The 20524-nt window shown below is 38.8% G+C and overlaps 1 protein-coding gene across 13 annotated transcripts in view; it reads right to left on the bottom strand.

The window, feature by feature from the left end:
• Positions 1 to 988: 988 nt before the first annotated feature.
• EXD1 (exonuclease 3'-5' domain containing 1) overlaps positions 989 to 20524 on the bottom strand; it is a 31658-nt gene continuing 12122 nt past the window's right edge. For 10 of the 13 annotated variants that reach the window (XM_008539868.2, XM_008539874.2, XM_070583879.1 and 7 more), the window contains 7 exons: positions 18612 to 18670; positions 15666 to 15752; positions 9661 to 9765; positions 9498 to 9578; positions 6601 to 6744; positions 5731 to 5922; positions 989 to 2432 (listed from right to left, as the gene is read on the bottom strand). In XM_008539868.2, coding sequence (XP_008538090.2) covers positions 1776 to 2432; positions 5731 to 5922; positions 6601 to 6744; positions 9498 to 9578; positions 9661 to 9765; positions 15666 to 15752; positions 18612 to 18670 — 1325 coding nt within the window. In that variant the 3' untranslated portion in view covers positions 989 to 1775. The remainder of the gene's footprint in view (positions 2433 to 5730; positions 5923 to 6600; positions 6745 to 9497; positions 9579 to 9660; positions 9766 to 15665; positions 15753 to 18611; positions 18671 to 20524) is intronic. The other 3 variants (XM_070583874.1, XM_070583871.1, XM_070583893.1) reach the window with 1 other exon arrangement.

Here is a 20524-nt window from a genome sequence, read left to right as displayed (position 1 = left end):
AACAGAGGACCGAGCTTTGTGGTAGGATCTGACTGCACACATGGATTTTAGGAGGCTCTCCAGGCTGGAATGAGGATGTGGAGAAAAATGCAGCTCCAGGTATGCGAGTGTTTTACTTAGAAAAAACTGTGATGAAACCCAGAAGGCTCATTTAGTTCTGGGAGTCAAAGTACTTCTCAAATAGCACTGTCCAATAGAACTTTCTGAAACGATGGAAATGTTCTATAGCTGCAACGTTCAATATGGTAGCCACTGGGCACGTGGGACTATTGAGTACTGGAAATATGACAAGTGCAACTGAGGAACTGAATTTTTTATTGTATTTAATGTTAATTAATTTAGTTTAAATAGCCCCATATGGCTAGTGGCTACCATACTGAGTGGCTCAACAAAGGTCCAACACAGTCCTATTGTTCTTTTTGAGTATAGTCACAAAACATGCATAATGAAAGAAGAATCTTTTTTTTAAATATGAAGAATATTACATTTTTCTTTGTAGCCTATATGTATATGTACTGTGTATGGTAACTTAATTGTTCCATAAGAAGCGAAATCAATTCTAGGAATTTTACAGGAATTCATGCCCTTTCCAGTGTAAACCTTGATTAACCACATTCTGAACTCAACCTGAAGATGCATTCACCCAAGGTGAACTAGAAACCACCTTGGCCCCAAGTGACTTTCTAAACCAAGGACAAAGTGAGACACAGCAACTGCAGGGCTGAGCTGACTGCGCTTGGTTCTGCCTTCATCTTAGGCTGATGGTAGATCTGCACTTGAGTTGGAAGGGCACAGCTCTTTCAGTGGCACTGATAACAGAATCAAGTGCAGACAAGGATGTCCCTAAGTTTCCCCTAAGTGCAATAAGTGATAGAGTCCTGTATAACAGTCACATTACAGATTTCTAAATTGGACTATAGACCTAGAAATCCAGACATGTTCCAATTTATTCTTACTTTGACCCAATGAAGAAAAGTGAGAGAGAACCTAATGCCAAAACAGGTTTATTGGTTTTTGCACACAAACGAATCTGAACAACGTGCAAGTAGTCAATAAAAAAGGCTCAGTGCAAGCTGCCTTCCTTTCACCCTAAGAAAGGACACCAACTCCAGGCAAACAGGGTAGAATCAAACTTCACGTTTCTGTAACACACACACTCAGACCCTCGCTTAGTTAGGAAAACAGACAGAGATCTGCTAAAAGTAAATAGAATGAAAAGAAATTAAAACTGGGATATTGATTTCTGTAGTAATATTTGTTAGCCAAAATTCAAAAATAAAGCTAATATTTTTTTTCAGCTTTATTGAGGTCTACTTGATAAATTAAAGTTAATACTATTTTAAAAAGGAAAAAAATACTGGTAAAGTTGTCGGGTACCAATTTTGTTAAACTTATGGCTGAGAGTTTTACCAACCCCCTTCAAACCAAAAAACAGAAGAAAATTTTAAAAGTACAGATTCTTCCAGATACTGAGCCCAACATTTTTCTCTTCTTCAAATCCTCCAAACCCAAATTATGAGAAATAATTCACTCTGGCCACTGGGAACATTTCTGCACAGTGACATAATCAGAGAATTTACTTCTTCCATTATTTAACTTATTCATTCCCATCCTAATCAAATCCCAGGAATGTAGGAGTAAGCAAGGGGGCACAATTTTCCCTGAAGCCTCTGCAGGAGGCATAACTAAATTTACAAATAAATTTCCACTGAGGAAGGCCCCGATGGCAGGGGAAGTGAGCCACCTTGACGGCCTGGGGAACACATTTCAGATCTCTAGGGCAGATGTAGAGAAGGATTTATCCAGGAATCAGTCTTCTCCAAAGCTGGACAAGGAGGAAGCGTGGGAAGCACAGCTTTTCTAAGAGGAGGAAAGGTGTCACTTGGAGAGCCTCTGGTTTCCTGAGGAAGGGAAGGAGACACTGAAACATCTTGTTTTGCGCATTTTAGATCTTCCTTGTTTTTCACCGTCAGTAACTGTTCTATCTCCTCTTTCAAAGACAATCTTGTCTGAAACTTCTGTTTCGGTAGTTTAAGGTGTTCTTTTTGAGTTATTTCCTGGTCCTCCAACCCCTCTGACTCAGGGCAAATGAGTTTGTTCCTGGCATCCTCACTGGCTTCTTCCTCTAAGGGAGGCAGATGTTGAGGTTCTGTTGTAGCTTGTTTACTCTTAGATTCTTCCTTCAGCAAATTTACGTCCTTGTGAGACATAAAACTTGGAGCTTTGTCTAGCCTAGAATTTTTACAAAGTAGGAAACCTCTTACTTTTCCCTCTTTCGCTGCCGTCTCTGTCACTGACTTCTTTGGAGGCAGCACAGTCCTTATTAGGAGTCCCTGTGCGTTCACCTGATATTCTTTTACAGCTCTCTCTCTGCGCTGCTTCTGGAAGTCCCTGAGTTGACGCAATTCCTCTGGAAGCTCCATACTTGTAGGCTAAGAAAAAAAATGAACACAGGTCAACTATAACTAACCTTCTGAATATGGTCCTTAAAATCACTTTTACCAAGTATTTGGCAAGCGAGGGTCTATTCAAATGTGTGTGTTTTTTTTTTTTTTTGAGGAAGATTAGCCCTGAGCTAACTACTGCCAATCCTCTTTTTGCTGAGGAAGACTGGCCCTGAGCTAACATCCATGCCTATCTTCCTCTACTTTATATGTGGGACGCCTACCACAGCATGGCTTTTGCCAAGCAGTGCCATGTCTGCACCCAGGATCCGAACCGGTGAACCCCGGGCCGCCAAGAAGTGGAATGTGTGAACTTAACCGCTGTGACACCAGGTGGGGCCCCAAATGTATTCTTATAGCACCCTCTAGTGTCTTCAACTATAGTAGTGCTATTTTTCAAGTAAATATTTTGAATCCACAGTTGTGCGTGTATGTGTGTGTAAAGATCATACAGTGAAAAGTAAGTGTCCCCTCCACCCTGGCCCCAGATGACTTACCATGTGAATCCTCTAAAGGTAGTTTCTTGTGTAGCCTCCTAAAGGTAGTCTATGCATATACAATCATATGTGTGTGTATATATATATCCCTCATTAAATGTTTATCTTTTTTATTTTTGAGGAAGATTAGCCCTGAGCTAACATTTGTCACCAATCCTCCTCCTTTTGCTGAGGAAGACTGGCCCTGAGCTAACGTTTATGTCCATCTTCCTCTAGTTTGTATGTGAGATGCCTGCCACAGCATGGCTTGATAAGCGGTGTGTAGGTCCGTGCCTGGGATCCGAACCACTGAACCCTGGGCCACCAAAGTGGAGCCTGCAAACTTAACTGCTATGCCACTGGGCCAGCCCCATGTTTATCTTTTCATTAGAATACATTTTTCAATTTTTATTTTCCCCCAAATTTTTATTTTGATAACTCTTTCTAAAATTATTTCATAAAAATGGTAACATACTATTGTGTATTCTTCTGTACCTTAATTTATGAAAGTATAGTTAATAATTTGGTATTCTATACTTGAAAGTTGCTGAGAGTAGATGTTAAGTATTCTCATCACACAAGAAAGAAACAGCTAAGTATGTGAAGTGATGGATGTGTTAATTATGTATATTAAATCCTTACAATGGACACTTTAAATACATGTAATTAATTTTGTCAACTATTCCTCAATAAAGTCGGGGAGGAAGAAAAGCATTCTCTACTGTGAGATAATTTTATTTTAATTCTATGTTTTTTTCTAATAATTTTATAATTTCATTTTTACATAAATATTTGATCCATAGAGCTTATTTTGGTGTAATGAAAAAGATAGCAATCCAATTCTGATTCTCCTCCCCACAATGGTTAGTCAATTGCCTAAAGCCATTTACTGAAGAGCTATCTTTTTCTCACTGATTAGAAATTCTGTCTTTATCCCAACCATGCTGGCAGATATAGATTGGATCTATTTCTGGGTTTTCTACTCTGTTCCACTGATCTGCCTACACATGTGCCAGTTGCAAACTGTTTTATTTAGTGTAGACTTATAATATGTTTTAATATCTTCCAGAACTGTTCTTATTTAAGATTATTTATCTCTAAACACACTATAATCACAGTTTGCCAAAATAATGCTCGCATTAATACTTTTCTTGGAATAGAGTTAAATTTAACAGTTAATTTAGGAATAATTGCTAGCTAAAAAACACTTAGTGTCTCTATTCATTTAAGTCCTCTTTTATGCCATTCAGTAATATTTTACCATTTTCTTCAACTCTATATTCCACATTTCCTGTTAGATTTATTTCTAGATAAACTATCTTTTTTGTTACAATTACAAATCGATGTTTTCTCCCATTATATTTTCCAGCTGTGCATATGATAAAAGAAAGCTGTTACTTTTTATGTTATATTTGTACCCACGACTTGACTGAATTGTCTTTCTGTTTGTGGTAGTCTTTTTCAGTCGATTCTCTTCGGTTTTCAGTTGTATCATAAGCAAGTCAGGAATTCGACTCCTCTCATTCAATTTTTCTAGTTCACCTTGTTGTTTTCTAATTTCATGGGCTCACAGCTTCAAAATATGCTGAAGTAGTGGTGATAGTCACCATTTTTATTTGTCTTGATATTAATGGGAATGCTTTTAGTGTTCCCAATCAAATATTATGTCATCTTCTCACTTGGGATAAATGTTTTATTGTGTTAAAGCATCTATTCCAACCTTAATCAGTAATGTACATAAAATATTATCAAAATTTTTTCAGCATTAAACAGTGAGAGCAAAATACAAAAACGTTATAAAATTGTCCTTAGTTTTACAATGTTAAATGAAAAACATTAAAATTCTCCAATCGAACAAAGTATGCAAGGATTTTCATGTTTTTTTTTCTTAACAGTGAGAGCAAAATACAAAAAAAGTTGTAAAGTAATTTTTTTCAGCATTTATGAGATAATCACAAGATTTTCTTGGCTCTGGTAAAATGGAGAATTTCCTAACTTTGAACCATCCTTGCAACTAGAATCCAGAAACACATTAAAAGAAAAGTATAATACAGCTAAGTGGGGTTTGTACCCAAAACACTATCATTTTATTTAGGATTTTGCATCAGTATTCCTAAGTGAGAATGGTTTATGGTAGCAGTCTGCAAACTTTTTATGTAAGGGGCCAAACAGTAAATATTTGAGACTTTGTGAGCTACAAACAGTCTCTGTTGTATACTCTTCTTCTTTTCTTTTTTCACAATCCTTTAAAACCATAAAACCCATTCTTTGCTTGTGAGCTGTACAAAAACAGACTGTTTTTAAGGCCAGATTTGGCCTTAGGGCAATAGTTTGCCAACTCCTGGTCTATAGTTTTCTTCTATTGTGCTGGCTTCATAAAAATAACTAATGAGGGGCCCGCCCCATGGCCTAGTGGTTAAGTTCAGCACGCTCTGCTTCGGTGGCCTGGGTTCAGTTCCTGGGCGGACGGTACACCACTCGTTGGCGGCCATGCTCTGGCGACCCACATACAAAATAGAGGAAGATTGGCACAGATGTTGGCTCAGGGTGAATCTTCCTCAGGAAAAAATAAAACATAGAGAAATGTTGCATTTACCTTTTCTTTGACAGAAATATTTATTGGAAACATAATACTGTGAAAGGGGGCTCAAGGAGATGGATTAAGACCAAGCTATAACTCCTTCAAGAATATTACCAAGTTTGCCAAAAGAAATTTGCTGCAGCTCTGAAGAGTGGGGATTACTGTGCCCTCCCTGAGGAATGAGGCAGAAACGGAAGTCCTGAAGACACACCACAGAGAGCTCACCTACCTCCATGCCTCCGAGCCGGTCTGCAGACCCCTCCCGGTAGGCGTTCAGGTACCCGTCCACCAGGGTGGTTAGGTCGGACATCATGGCATCCAGGAGCACCAAGCGAAGGGGGAGCAAGTAGGTAGCTTCCAGGGCCAAAATCTTCAGTAAAGAGGGTGAAAGAGGTCGTGTGAACCACACTTCTGGATTTTCCTAGAGATGCCAAAACAATTTTCTCTGAATAGTAAGCGAAAATTTAAAGAAAATAACTGTTTATCTAATTGTTGCTTAACTTAAAACACTGTTACTGTCATTTTCTTCAATTATTACCTTCTACATCCATGGTACGGCTAGACTTCTAAGGACACACACACACACTTTATGTGTGTATACAGTGTGTGTATGTATGTGAGGGGGGAAGACTTGGCGGGGGCGGAGAGAGAGATTGATTAAAGGAGAGATCAGGATTTCTCATTTAAAACTGGAGGCAGCAGACTTGATTATACGGCCAAAGTTGTAGACGACATCATCATGACCTAAGTTTGCACGCAAGGCTATCAGGAGCTAAAGAAAATCTGCCGTACTTTGGGAGAAACAATTGGGATGATTTTGTTCCATTGTCTTAATCCAAATTCCCAAGAAAATCCCCCTTGGTCCCCTCTTGAAAATTTCTTTCAGGGTACTTTTTAATTGGTAACTAACAAATCTGGATCCTGGCTTTCATCCATTTGAGGCCACAAACAAACTGTTCCCATTTGGAACAATTAAGATTTTTGGCCGTGCTCATGTGCTTACATGGCAGCTATCATTTCTCTATATAATATGCTAATAATCTGACTTACAAAACACTTGAAAAAACTGATGTCATCCGGGGCATCCTTTAATACTCACCCGAATCCGTTTTTGTCTCTCTTCCAGAAAGGAGAGATATTTCGGGGCTATTTTAAGGTGTCTGATTAAACTCTCCTGTAAAGTACTGATGCAGTTTGGAAGAAAGCCGCCTGTTTCCCTGGAGAATTGAAAGACATCTGCCACCTGTGGCATTAAAAAAAGACAGACCAGTCTGTAGAATACAGAGAGCTATCTCGTGGCAGAAATATATTTAGGAAAATGTCTTTAAATAACATTTTTCCCGAGGACCTATATGATAGACAATGCCATCAGAAAATTTAAAGTTGTTCAATCAACTTATTCCAAAAAATTAGGAAAAAAAAAAGGATCACCCAACTTTAATGTGTCCTCGTCTACTTTCTTTTCCACTTCTTTTTTTTGAGGAAGATCAGCCCTGAGCTAATATCTGCCGCCAATCCTCCTCTTTTTGCTGAGGAAGACTGGCCCTGAGCTAACATCCATGCCCATCTTCCTCCACTTTATATGTGGGATGCCTGCCACAGCATGGCTTGCCAAGCGGTGCACAGGTCTGCACTCGGATCTAAACTAGTGAACCCCAGGCCGCCCAAGTGGGACATGCGAATTTAACCGCTATGCCACCAGGCCGGCCCCTCTTTTCTCCTTCTTTTATTTGCCTGCCTTATGGTTATTTATTACTTTATGGTGACTTTGGAGAATGGGGAAAGGAAGCTAATATTCAATAACTACTTTTTTTTAAAGATTTTATTTTTCCATTTTCTCCCCAAAGACCCCAAGTATATAGTTGTATATTTTTAGTTGTGGTTCCTTCTAGTTGTGGCATCTGGGATGCCGCCTCAGCATGGCTTGATGAGCGGTGCCATGTCCACCAGGATCCGAACCAGGGAAACCCTGGGCCGCCAAAGTGGAGCGCGTGAACTTAACCACTCAGCCATGGGGCCGGCCCTGCAATAACTATTTTTATTGTTTATTAGCAACTCTGGTAAAGTTTTGGTAAGGAAAGGTAATAAAATTAAGAATTGGAATAATTATTTATCTGTATGTGGTAGGCTAAATAATGGCCCCCAAAGCTGTCCCTATCCCAATCCCCGGAACCTGTGGATGTTATTTTATATGGCAAAACGGCCTTTGCAGCTGTGATTAAGTTAAAGATCTTGAGGTACGGAGATTTTCTTGAATTATCCCCATGGGCCCTAAATGTAATCACGAGTGTTCCTGTAAGATGCAGGCAGAGGGAGATTTTACTACAGTCAGAGTAGAAGGCGATGTGATGATGGGAGCAGAGATGGTGATGCACTCGGAAGATGGACGGAGCCACAAGCCAAAGAATACTGGTGACAGCTGGCAAGGCAAGGAGACAGACTCTCCCCTCAGAGCCTCCAGAAGAAACTAGCCCTCTCACACCTTGACTGTGGCCCCCCAAAAATGACTTCAGACTTCTGACCTCCAGAACTGTAAGCGAGTAAGTTGATGTTGTTTTAAGTCACTAACTCTTGTGGTAACTTGTTATAGAAGAGGAAACTAATACACTATGTTAAAGGAAAACGAATTGGAAAAATTCTGCATTCCTGCTTCTTGCACTATGGAAATCTGAAAAGAAAAATATGGAAAGATATGCTAAGTTTTCATTAGACTATACATGTGGGGTCTAATCAAGAGTCCTGATGGCCTCCAGGGAACAATGAGCATTTTGGAGCCAGCATAGAAGCAATTTCTATATCGTGAAAGATCCAGAAAGAAGGCCCAAAGGACCACGTAAACAAGAGAAGTGCATAAAGTTCATTATGAGCAGACTCCTAAAGAGCAAACTTGAACTACATATAATAATATAAAATTGAACTTTTAGGAATTTCTGTTCAAAAATATTTGGCTAGCTCATTATTTGAACCCCTCTCCAAAGGTTCCAGGCCTTTAGATATTCAAGATCTCCCTTTCACTGGTATAAACCTAGAAGACTAGAAGAACCTAGTAAAAACTAGTGATTTTACTGCTCTCACAGCCAAACCAGAAACCCAGATCAGCTCTAAGAGCTAGTATAGTTTAGGAATTTCTCATTTCTTGAGGGTCCTTTAGATCAGAGGAAAATCACATCTCTTCAGGCTGTCATTGGCAGAATAGGCTTTTTGGGCTTATCTAGGGCAACCTGCATCCCTGAGCTAGATGCCAACTAGCCACGAGCCTTAACTGAGACATATGTGGTAAAGGCAGAGAGGTGACTGTTTGCCTCACACTAAGTGTCCCATGTCAGACTTCTGAACGACCTGCAAACTCTTCGAGTTTCTGAATGCTACAGAATATGGAGCTTGTTTCTTTTCCTTTTTTTTTTTTGGAGGAAGATGCCTCACACTAAGTGTCCCATGTCAGACTTCTGAACGACCTGCAAACTTTTCGAGTTTCTGAATGCTACAGAATATGGAGCTTGTTTCTTTTCCTTTTTTTTTTTTTTGAGGAAGATTAGCCCTGAGCTAACATCAGCCACTAATCCTCCTCTTTTTGCTGAGCAGGACTGGCCCTGAGCTAACATCTGTGCCCGTCTTCCTCTACTTTCTTTGTCGGATGCCTGCCTCAGAATGGATTGATAAGCGGTGCATAGGTCCATGCCCAGGATCTGAACTGGCAGACCCCTGACTGCCAAAGCAGAGCACGTGAACTTAACTGCTGTGCCACCGGGCTAGCCCTGCTTGTTTCTTATTTGACAAATTCTGGAGCCAAATGAGGAAAAAAATCCAAAATACTTTTAAGTAACTTTTCTGCAGTGCTTTCACAGTTCACCAAATGTTCTCACATACTGTACAAACACACGAGAAGTGGGCAGGAAAGAGGCACACACACAAAGACTTTCAAGCACTCATCAGACGAGGCCCATTTCTACAGGGGCTGTGTATGCTGGAAGGAATTCAGCATTCCCCTGCATGTACCTGTGTGTCAAAGACATTATTCAGCAAAATTCCATACTGATGAGAGAGGCAATCAGAAAGCCAACGACAATCATGGATAACCTATGGAATCAGAAGACAGAGACAGAATAATTAGGACCTGGCTGCTTATCTTACTAGCAGAGGAATCAGCTTACACACTTACCTTCAAAATTCTCTTGTCTTCCAATACCATCTGAAGTCCATTGTTGAAAGCACGACTTCCCAGAAGGAAAATGTCAAATAAGTAAACTCGGCTGTTTGTGGCCACCTGCAGTAGACCATCCAGACACACATATTACAGGATGAGAAAGAACTAGGGAAGGATCAAGAAAATCATGTGGTAACATATTTAACATCCTCACTTGTGAAGCAAACAATAGGCACTCAAGGTTTCTTAGAGAAAAAAGGTTTAAACTGATCTTAAGTTAAAAAAGACACTATCACTGTGATTTTCAAAAGGAAAAAAACAGACAAGCTGGTGAGTTAGCCTTTTGCTTTTTACAGTCCCAAGCAGAATGTTTTACGTCTCATCTATGGCATTCTAACACTCCAGGGATTACAAGTTTAAGGAGAATGAGCAGCATTTCATGTTAATAACACAAAATACTATTTCTCTGAGCTCCATAATATGCATGATTGTGTTGGATGTTATAAAAAATCACTCATAAGAGAAGATTCCCTACCCTCCAGCAGTTTAAAACAGGCAACAAATACACTGGCACAAATGTTAGGATGTGAAACACTGCTTTTTAGATCACTTTTATACAATTATAAGAATTCTAGATTGTTTCTGATCATAAAAGTCACAAAGGCAGTGCAGCTGGATAATCTACTGAGTCAGAAAATGAACGCAAAAAAGGATCCAAATAGGTCTAGGGAGCCAGCCACATGGCAATCTGAGGCCATCTTTGTCATTTCAGGAGTTAACTGTTGATACAGCTGCAATTGCCAGGCCTGTCTGGCACCCATTCTCGGACTTTCATGTTGTTTGCTAGAATTTGACACCTAAATGGTCAATCCCTTCTCTTTTTCCCTACCTCCTTTTTTTTTTTTTTTTTGAGGAAGACTAACCCTGAGCTAACTACTGCCAATCCTCCTCTTTTTTTTTTTTTATTTTTATTTATTTTTTTTATTTTTATTTTTTCCTTTTTCTCCCCAAAGCCCCCCAGTACATAGTTGTCTATTCTTCGTTGTGGGTCCTTCTGGTTGTGGCATGTGGGACGCTGCCTCAGCGTGGTCTGACGAGCAGTGTCATGTCCGCACCCAGGATTCGAACCAACGAAACACTGGGCCGCCTGCAGCGGAGCGCGCGAACTTAACCACTCGGCCATGGGGCCAGCCCCCTCTTTTTTTTTTTTTTTTTTTTAAAGATTTTATTTTTTCCTTTTTTTCTCCCCAAAGCCCCCGGTACATAGTTGTATATTCTTTGTTGTGGGTCCTTCTAGTTGTGGCATGTGTGACACTGCCTCAGCGTGGTTTGATAAGCAGTGCCATGTCCGTGCCCAGGATTTGAAGCAATGAAACAGTGGGCCGCCTGCAGCGGAGTGTGCGAACTTAACCACTCGGCCACGGGGCCAGCCCCCCTCCTCTTTTTCTGAGGAAGACTGGCCCTGAGCTAACATCATGCCCATCTTCCTCTACTTTATATGTGGGACGCCTACCACAGCATGGCTTTTACCAAGTGGTGCCATGTCCGCACCTGGGATCTGAACCGGCGAACCCTGAGCCACTGAGAAGCGGAACGTGTGAACTTAACCGCGGTGCCTCTGGGCCAGGCCCCCTACCTCCTTAATTATAAAAGTTGAATAGACACATTACAAGAGTTTGGAAAATAATTCTCTGCCACACTGTAAACTCTGCGAGAGAAAAGATTACGTCAGATTCACCATTTACAAGCAATAACTAGAACAGAGCCAGGCATATGGACACTGTTATACATTTCTTCAGTGAATCATGCATGTCATATAACAACCCCTTCCATTTTTTCGTATGCAAAAAAGGTATATGGCTCTAATAATATGCATTCAAATCTATATCCTTCTTTTTCCACTCATAAACTTTCAAACATTTTCCTATATTGCATTTGTCATCAATTTTTGGCAGCTGCATAAGATCTATCAAATGTACTGTAACGTCTCTTACTGTTAACTATTTAAGTGGTTTCTGATTTTTCAGCATTATAAATGATGCCAAGATGAATAGGTTCTCACATAATTTTTTTCTTCATATTTTTAATTATTTACAATAGATTCCTGGAAGTAGCCCTGAGAAGTGGGTCAAAGGATATTAAAAACACTTTATGACTCAACAAATGTTTGCTACCTTCATCTTAAGATATATTATTATATCTGAAAATATTTGACCACAGATGAAGATAAACATTTAAATAATTGAAAGTTAAAGAAAAACAGTGGGAAATACTGACAGAAAGGAAGCAGACTAGGGAAAACTAAACATAACAAAGAAACAAAAGAACAAAATAAAGGTTTAGGAATTAAATGTGCAGATACTAAGAAAAGTAAGGAGCTGGAAATAGGGGGATGGACTGGAAGTCTGTGTAAGGAGACAGGACTGTATATCAGGACTGTATATATTTGAATACTTTTAAAAGTTGACGTCTGAGGGTCTAGCTTCCAGTCAGCCTGAAGCTAGATGCTGAGATTCTCCCCTTTGTGACACTGACAGGTCTTGACACACCCTCAACTACTGGGAGCCATTAAAAATAAAGCAGGCTGCTTAGACAAGCACAGAGGTTTGAGAGACAACCAGGAGCGGAGGCAGGGTTGAATGACAAGGTTCCGCTCTTACATGAGGCCACTCCTTCACCAACGCAGAGAGTCAAGCAAATGAAGAAACAAGGGAATACGTTCCAAATGAAAGAACAAGATAAAACCTAAGAAAAAAGCCTTAATGAAATGGAGATAAGTAATTTACCTGATAGAGTTCAAAGTAATGGTCATAAAGATCCTCACTGAACTGGGGAGATGAATGAATGAACATAGTGAGAACTTCAACAGAGAGATGGAAAATATAAGAAAATATAAGAAGTCACTGAGCTGAAGAATACAATAACTGAACTGAAAAATACACTAGAGGGGTTCAACAGCAGACTAGATGAAGTAGAAGAAAGGATAAGTAAACTTGGAGACAAAGCAGTGGAACTCACCCAATCTGAGAAGAAAAAAGAAAAAAGAATGAAAAAAATGAAGACAGCTTAAGGGTCCCCTGGGACATCATCAAATGGATTAACATTCACATCACAGGACTCTCAGAAGGAGAATGAAATGAAAACTGTAAATGAGATAACATGTGTCAAAGTGCTTTGTAAAGTGTTACACAAATGTACTTTGTTTTAATAACCCTGTTATTAGATTCTAAAAAAAAAATAGCAGATCTCTGAAGAAGCAGGTAGAGTGAGGATTTTTGTTTCCTTATAAGCCTTTTTACCATTACAGTCATGTGCTGAATGATGTTTTGGTCAACGATAGGCCACATGTGTGATGATGGTCCCATAGATTAATACCATATAGACCAGGTGCACAGTAGGCTATATACCATCTAGGTTTAAGTGCACTCTATGATGTTTGCACAACGATGAAATGATCTAATGATGCATTTCTCAGTACGTACTCCCATCATTAAATGATGCATGACTGTGTTTGATTTTTTTTCTTTTAATAAATAGGCCATGTGATACTTTGATTAAAAAAATTTAACATATAAACCCAAAGACCTGGTTGGAGAAAATGTGCCCATTAATTTCCTTCCAGTCACAAGAGAACAATTGTAATCAACTGAATGTCCCCTCTGGTACCTAGACAACCAAACAGGACAAATTAGGAAATAACCTAGAGCTGCCCAAGGGAGCACCCTTTTGTTTTGGTAGAGAGAGGTTTTGGTTTGGTTTCTTTTCCCCTCATCTTTATTGAGATATAATTAACGTATAACATTGTGTAAGTTTAAGTTGTGATGATTTGATATAAGTATATACTACGAAATGATTACCACAGTAAGTGTTGTTAACACGTCTATCACCTCACATAGTTATCTTCTTTTTGAGGTGAGAACTTTTAAGATCAACTCTTAGAAACTTTCAAGTATTTACTACAGTATTGTTATCTATAATCACCATGTACATTAGACTCCTAGAACTTATTTATCTTATAACTGGAAGTTTGTACCTTTTGACCACCTTCACTCATTTCCTCCACCCCTCACCCCTGGCAACCAATATATTCTCTGTTTCTATGAGTTTGGTTTTTTAGATTCCACATATAACTGAGAGCATACAGTATTTGTCTTTCTCTGTCTGATTTATTTCACTTAGCATAATGCCCTCCAGGTTCATCTATGTTGTCACAAAAGGCAGGATTTCTTTCTTTTTTATGGCTGATTCCAATGTATACATTTACCACATTTTCTTTCTTTCTTTCTTTCTTTCTTTCTTTTTTTTTTTTTTTGAGGAAGATTAGCCCTGAGCTAACATCTGCTGCCAATCCTCCTCTTTTTGCTGAGGAAGACTGGCCCTGAGCTAACATCCGTGCCCATCTTCCTCTACTTTATATGTGGGATGCCTACCACAGCATGGCCTGCCAAGCGGTGCCATGTCCGCACCCGGGATCCAAACCGACGAACCCTGAGCTGCTGAAGCGGAACGTGCACACTTAACTGCTGCGCCACTGAGCCAGCCCCTTACCACATTTTCTTTATCCATCCATCTATTCATGGACACTTAGGTTGTTTCTAGATCTTGGCTATTGTAAATAATGCTGTAATATTGCTGCATTGTAAATAATGTAATATTGCTGCAACATAAACCTGGGAACACAGGTGTCTCTTTGAGATCCTGTTTTCATTTCCGTTGGATATAAACCCAGAAGTAAGATTGCTGGACCATATGGTAGTTCCATTTTTAATTTTTTGAGCAACCTCCATACTGTTTTCCATAGTGGCTGCACCAATTTACTTTCCCACAAACAGTGCACAAGGGTTGTTCCCTTTTCTCCACATCTTGGCTATTACTTATCCCTTGTCTTTTTGATAAGAGCCATTCTAACAGGTGTGAGATGACATCTCATTGTGGTTTTGATTTGCATTTCCCTGATGATTAGCGATGTTGAACATCTTTTCATATACCTGTTGGCATTTTGTGTATCTTCTTTGGATATACAAAGATTTATATATTCTGGTCCTTTGCCCATTTTTAAATTGGATTATTTATTTTTTTTTTATTTGCTATTGAGTTACATGAGTTCCTTATATATTTTGGATATTAACCCCTTATCATATATATGGCTTGCAAATATTTTCTCCCATTCTACAGGGTGCCTTTTCATTTCGTTGATTCTTTCTTTACTGTGAGAAGCTTTTCAGTTTGACGTAGTCTCATTTGTTTATTTTTGCTTTTGTTGCTTGTGGAGGTTTGTTTTCAGTATCTTGCATTTGTGTGGTTAACTCAAACCTGGTTATCTAAAAGCTAAGGTATACCTAGAAAGTGCATAGAACAAGAAAGGGGATCTAATCCTTGAGCAAAACTGGGCTTTATCCCTCCATTCCTTTCCCTTTGAGAAGGCGAGCATTCCAGAGGGAGGTGTTCAGGAGGGCAGACTGCCAAGCCTAATGAAAAGTATTCTCTCAGTAGGGGGAGGTAGGTCCTGACTCAAAGCATAGAAGACACTGGTTTGGGATTGAGCCTGCTTTTTGGCCCCCCTTAAATACTGATGCTGCTGAGTTTGAGCCGAAAGTGGCTAAACATCCTCCAGCTATTCAAAGCTCACTACAAACTTCTTTTGATATAATAGGGACCCTCATCTGACATCTCCCAGGTCCAAAAAAATGAAAATGATGTGGCAGAAACTTGCTGTGGAAGGCTACCAACCAGAAGGGAAGATAAGAAACTCTTCGTACATCTAAAGTACGAGAACAGAGCTGGAAAGAGGCCCTTGAACAGAGCCTGTGAGACAGCAATGATGATGACAAACGTAAACGTATAAAGAGACAGAAGCTCTTTCCTTTTGAAAAGAATAAACTGAGTACTAGAAGAGTGAAAGACATTCCAAACAAGTTATAGGACAGTGACACTGGGGTGACATAAAAAAGACAAAATAAATTTGCCAATGAATCTACAATTATTTCAAAATAAAAAGTCTTAAAAAATCTATCTTTTACCTGAAGCCAACATAGTTTCCCATGACGACACACATTAGTTCCTTCTGCTGCCACACTCAGGACACTCTGCTTCTTGATGTGGAGCATCTGGTGAGAAAGGAAGAAAATAAAAACCTCCAGAGAATGAATGTTGCAATTACGACCTCACAAATGGCACAAGTGAATGGCTAGCAATAAACAAAGTGGATCATCTTTTTTAAACTTACAAAATTTGACTAATCCAAAACAGGAGTCTGCTTCACACACACACACATACACGCACAAATCACACTGAATGCTTCCGATCCTTTGTTTAGTTTTTGCAAAATTATTTCACAACTGGCAAATAAATCATTCATATCCCAAATGTTAATAAAACTTGAAAACTCAGATACCTTTTGTTACTACTGATGCTACAGGAAAAGATTTCTAGTTTTTGTGACCAGATTCCTCATGCAAAGAACAATGCCCTAACACAGGGCAATTTACTCACGTAGTGGGTGAGTCTCACAGTATCTACCGTTCAGAATGAGAGAAACCAGGACTCAACAGGCCCCTTAGTCTTGGATTCATTAGACTACTCAAAACTGAAATGGTGGTATCCTGGGAGCACAGGCTGGTCCTTTGGTTATCTCTAATCTTATCCTATTTCAAAACATTATACAATTCTAAGACCCTTAATCCATAATCCATAATCCATGAAAATATCTACATGATACAAGATTCTCCTCATTTTACAGGTAAGTAAATTACTCAAGAATAGAAGGGCACGGTGACTTACACTAGCACAATATCTTCCTTTAGAGGGCACAAAGTGTTCTACATTCTGAGTATCTTTTATCGATGATGAGAAAAAGGAGACTGAATTTCAATTCCATGCTTAATCAACAAGAAGAAGGCTGCAGAACTGGGAACGAAAGCTGTATTTCCCTACTGATAAGAATTTCCAAGTACCTCTTCAAATTTCTAGAGCAAAAGTTCTTATCTCGTCTTTTTGTTGTTGTCATGGACCTTTTAAAAAATCTGTTGATATATAAAGAATTCTTATAACTCAATTAAAAAATGGCAAAGAAATAGACATTTCCCTGAAGAAGATATAGAAATGGCCAAGAAGCACATGAAAAGATGCTCAACATTATTAGCCACCAGAGAAATGCAAATCCAAACCACAATGAGATACCACTAGAATGGGTATAATCAAAATGGCAGAGAACAAGTGTTGGCAAGACTGTGCAGAAATTGGAACTCTCATATTCTGTTGGTGGGAATGTAAAATGGTGCAGCAGCTTTGGAAAATAATATGGCCAATCCTCAAAAAGTTAAACCTAGAGTTACTACAGGACACAGCAATTCCACTCCTAGGTATCTATACAGGTGAAATCAAAACATATGTCCACACAAAAACCTGTGCATGAATGTTCATAGCAGCATTATTCATAACAACCAAAAAGTAGAAACAGCTCAAATGTCCATCAAATGGTGAAAGGATAAATGAAATGTGGTTTTATCCATACAAAAGAATATTATTTGGCAATAAGAATAAGTGAAATACTGATACATGCTATAACATAGATAAATCTTGAAAATATTACGCTAAGCAGAAGAATTCAGCCACAAATGACCATGTATTGTATGATCCTATTTACATGAAAGGTCCTAAACAAGAAAATCCAAAGAGGTAGAAAATAGATGAGTGGTTGCCAGGGTCTGGGGATTTGGGGAGGGGTTAGAGATAAGAGCTAAGGAATAAGGGGTTTCTTTTTGGGGTAACGACAATGTTCTAAAATTCATTGTTGTGATGGCTGTACAACTCAGTGAATATGCTAAAAGCCAGTGAACTGTACATTTTAAATTGGTGAATTTTATGGCATGTGAATTATATTTCAATAAAGCTGTTAAAAAAAAAAGAAAAGAAGAATCTGTTGAAAGCTAACTCTCCCTTAGAAAATGCACCTGTGCATATGGAAGCACAAGCTTGCACCTACACAGAAAGCTTAAGAACTCTCCTGAAGCCCATCTGTGAACCGTACCCTAGGCTAAATAATTAGTTACTGTGACATCTCAAATTAATAAATGATTATAGAAAAATTGCCTAAATAAATCATCTAGAATGGTCTTTTCAAAATATAAGCAAAAAATTTTCTGACTCTCCTCTAAAACTGCCAACGGCTCTCCATTTCACTCAGGTCAAACTCAAAATCCTTACGATGTCTGAAAAGCCCTACCTGATCTGCCTCCTGCTCCTTTCCATTTCCTATCACTCTTCTTCACTGTGGTCCTGCCACACTGACCTCCCTGCTGTTCAAGTGTGCTTTAGCCTCAGGGCCTTTGTACTTGCTAATTACTCCTCCATTAAATTCTTTTTTTTTTTTTTTTTTTTTTTGCTGAGTAAGATTCACCCTGAGCTGACATCTGTGCCAGTCTACCTCTATTTTATATGTGGGTTGCCGCCACAGCATAGCTGATGAGTGATGTAGGTCTGTGCCTGGGATCTAAACCTGTGAACTTGGGCTGCCTAAGCAGAGCATGCCAAACTTAACCACTACACCACAGGGCTGGCCCCTTAAGTTCTCTACCTAGATATCCACATGGCAGCTCCATTACTTCTTTCAGGTCTCTGTTCCAATGTCACCTCTTTTGTCCACCCTATATAAAATAGTAACTCCCTGTCTCTCTATTCACCATACCACACTTTATTTTTCTTCATAGCACTTATCACCATGATATACAATTATTTGTTTATTTTCTTGCATTAAAATGTAAGCTCCTTGAGGGCTGGAACTTTGTCTTGATTATTGTTTTACCCCAGACCTCAGAACAATGTCTGGCATATAGCAGGCACTCACGTATTTTGTTGAATTATTAGAGAAAATATCAACGATCTTATAATAAAGAGAGAAATTTATGAGACACAGACGTGACACCCATATACAGACGATACTGGGAATGACTGAGGGCGATACTCACGGCAGCACCAAACTTCCGCTGGAACTGATCGATGACGTTGTATGTCACCTCCTCTTCTTCTACAGGAGAATGATGGCATTAGATATATTTCTGTTCCTTGGTAATAGGATAGCCCTCCCACTAATTTTAGTCGTACTCATAAACTCCTACTCTATTGCAACTCAAATGTCTAATGTTATTTCATTATCACCTGCGTCGGCCCATCATACAGTGAACACTATTAGCATCCTGTTTGTCAACTGAAAAATCAACAAAAGCCCCACCAATGATAATCTTATGAACTGGACTATTTAGTCACTTTCTGTGATAATCCAGTAATGTTTCCTTCCTCATAGGTTTATGTCTTGAATACTTTAAGACATGCACTTCTTAAAAGCATGTTCATAATAAAAAATAACAACTTAAAATAAGTTAGTCCTGGATATGGGCCAATGCCAACATTTTTGGAATTCTCTGGGTCCTGACAGTTAATCATTTTTTCAATGATGTGATTTAAAAGATTAGACGTATAGCATAACACATAGTTCTTCTTCATCTCCCAACCGCTAAAACTTTGGAGTGGCACAGGACACAGCCCCTGTACCTCTTTCTTTCTTCTACCCATCCTCACTCTCTTGGTGATCTGATCTAGTCTCAAGCCTTTAAATATCATCTATAGGCTAACTCTCAAATTTATATCTCAATTTCAGACCTTTCTCCTCATCTCTCGGCTTATATTCAAACTTACGTTGACCAAAATTAAACTCCTAATCATCTCCCCAAAACCTTTTCCACCCATAGTCTTTCCCATGTTAGTTTAACAGCAGCTCCATACTTAAAGCTGCTCAAGCTCAAACTCCTAAAGCCATCCTTGATTCCTCTCTTTCTCTAATACCCACATCCAATCTATCAGCATATCGTGTTGGCTCCACCTCAACATACATCCAGAATTCCACCACTTCTTACCAACCACACTGCCACTACTAGGGTCCAAGCCACCATACCCACTTATCTTAAAATTATTTCAATAGCCTCCTAACTGGTAGTCATGCTTTTACCTTTGCCCTTCTTTCAGTATCTATACAGCATCCAGAGTGATTTTGTTAAAACAGAAGTCAGATCATGTTACTCTTCTACTCAAAACTCTCCAACGGGAAATAAATTTTTTAAAAAATACCATTTATAATAGTATAAAATATGATATACTTAGGGATAAGTATAGCAAAAGATTTGTGAGGCTTATCCACTGAGAACTATAAAACATTGCGGAGAAATTAAAGATCTAAAATAAATAGATATCCTGGGTTAATGGATTGCAGAATATTCCAACTGGCATATTGGTTAAGGCCAATATTTCCCAAACTGGTCTATCAATTCAATGCAATCCCAATAAAAATTCCAGCAGGCTTTTTGGGTAGAAATTGACAAGTTGATTCTAAAATTCACAGGAAAATGCAAAGAACACAGAATGGCCAAAACAGCTTTGAAAAAGAACAATGTTGGAGAACTAACACTACCTGACTTCAAGGTCTATCATAAATCAAGAGTAAAGAAAACAGTCTAGCATTGGTGTAAACAGAAAAATAGATCAATGTAACAGAATAGAATGTCCAGAAACAAACCTACACATATATGGACAACTGATTTTTGACAAAAGTGCAAAGGCAACTGAGTGGAGAAAATATAGTTTTTTAAATAAATGATGCTGAAACAATTGGATATCCATGTGCAAAAAAAAAAAAAAAAAAAAAAAGAACCTTGATCCATAGCTCATATCATATACAAAAATTAACTAAAAATGGATCATAGACCTAAACGTAAAACCTAAAACTATGAAATGTCTAGAAGAAAACATAGGAGAAAATCTTTGTTACTTTGAGTTAGGAAAAACTTTCTTAGATATGACATCAAAAGCATAATCCATAAAAGAAAAA

This window comes from Equus przewalskii, chromosome 1 (assembly GCF_037783145.1).
Source record: "Equus przewalskii isolate Varuska chromosome 1, EquPr2, whole genome shotgun sequence".
Lineage (NCBI taxonomy): Eukaryota > Metazoa > Chordata > Mammalia > Perissodactyla > Equidae > Equus > Equus przewalskii.
Note: the sequence above shows the minus strand (reverse complement) of the source record. Positions and strands in the feature narration are given on the sequence as shown.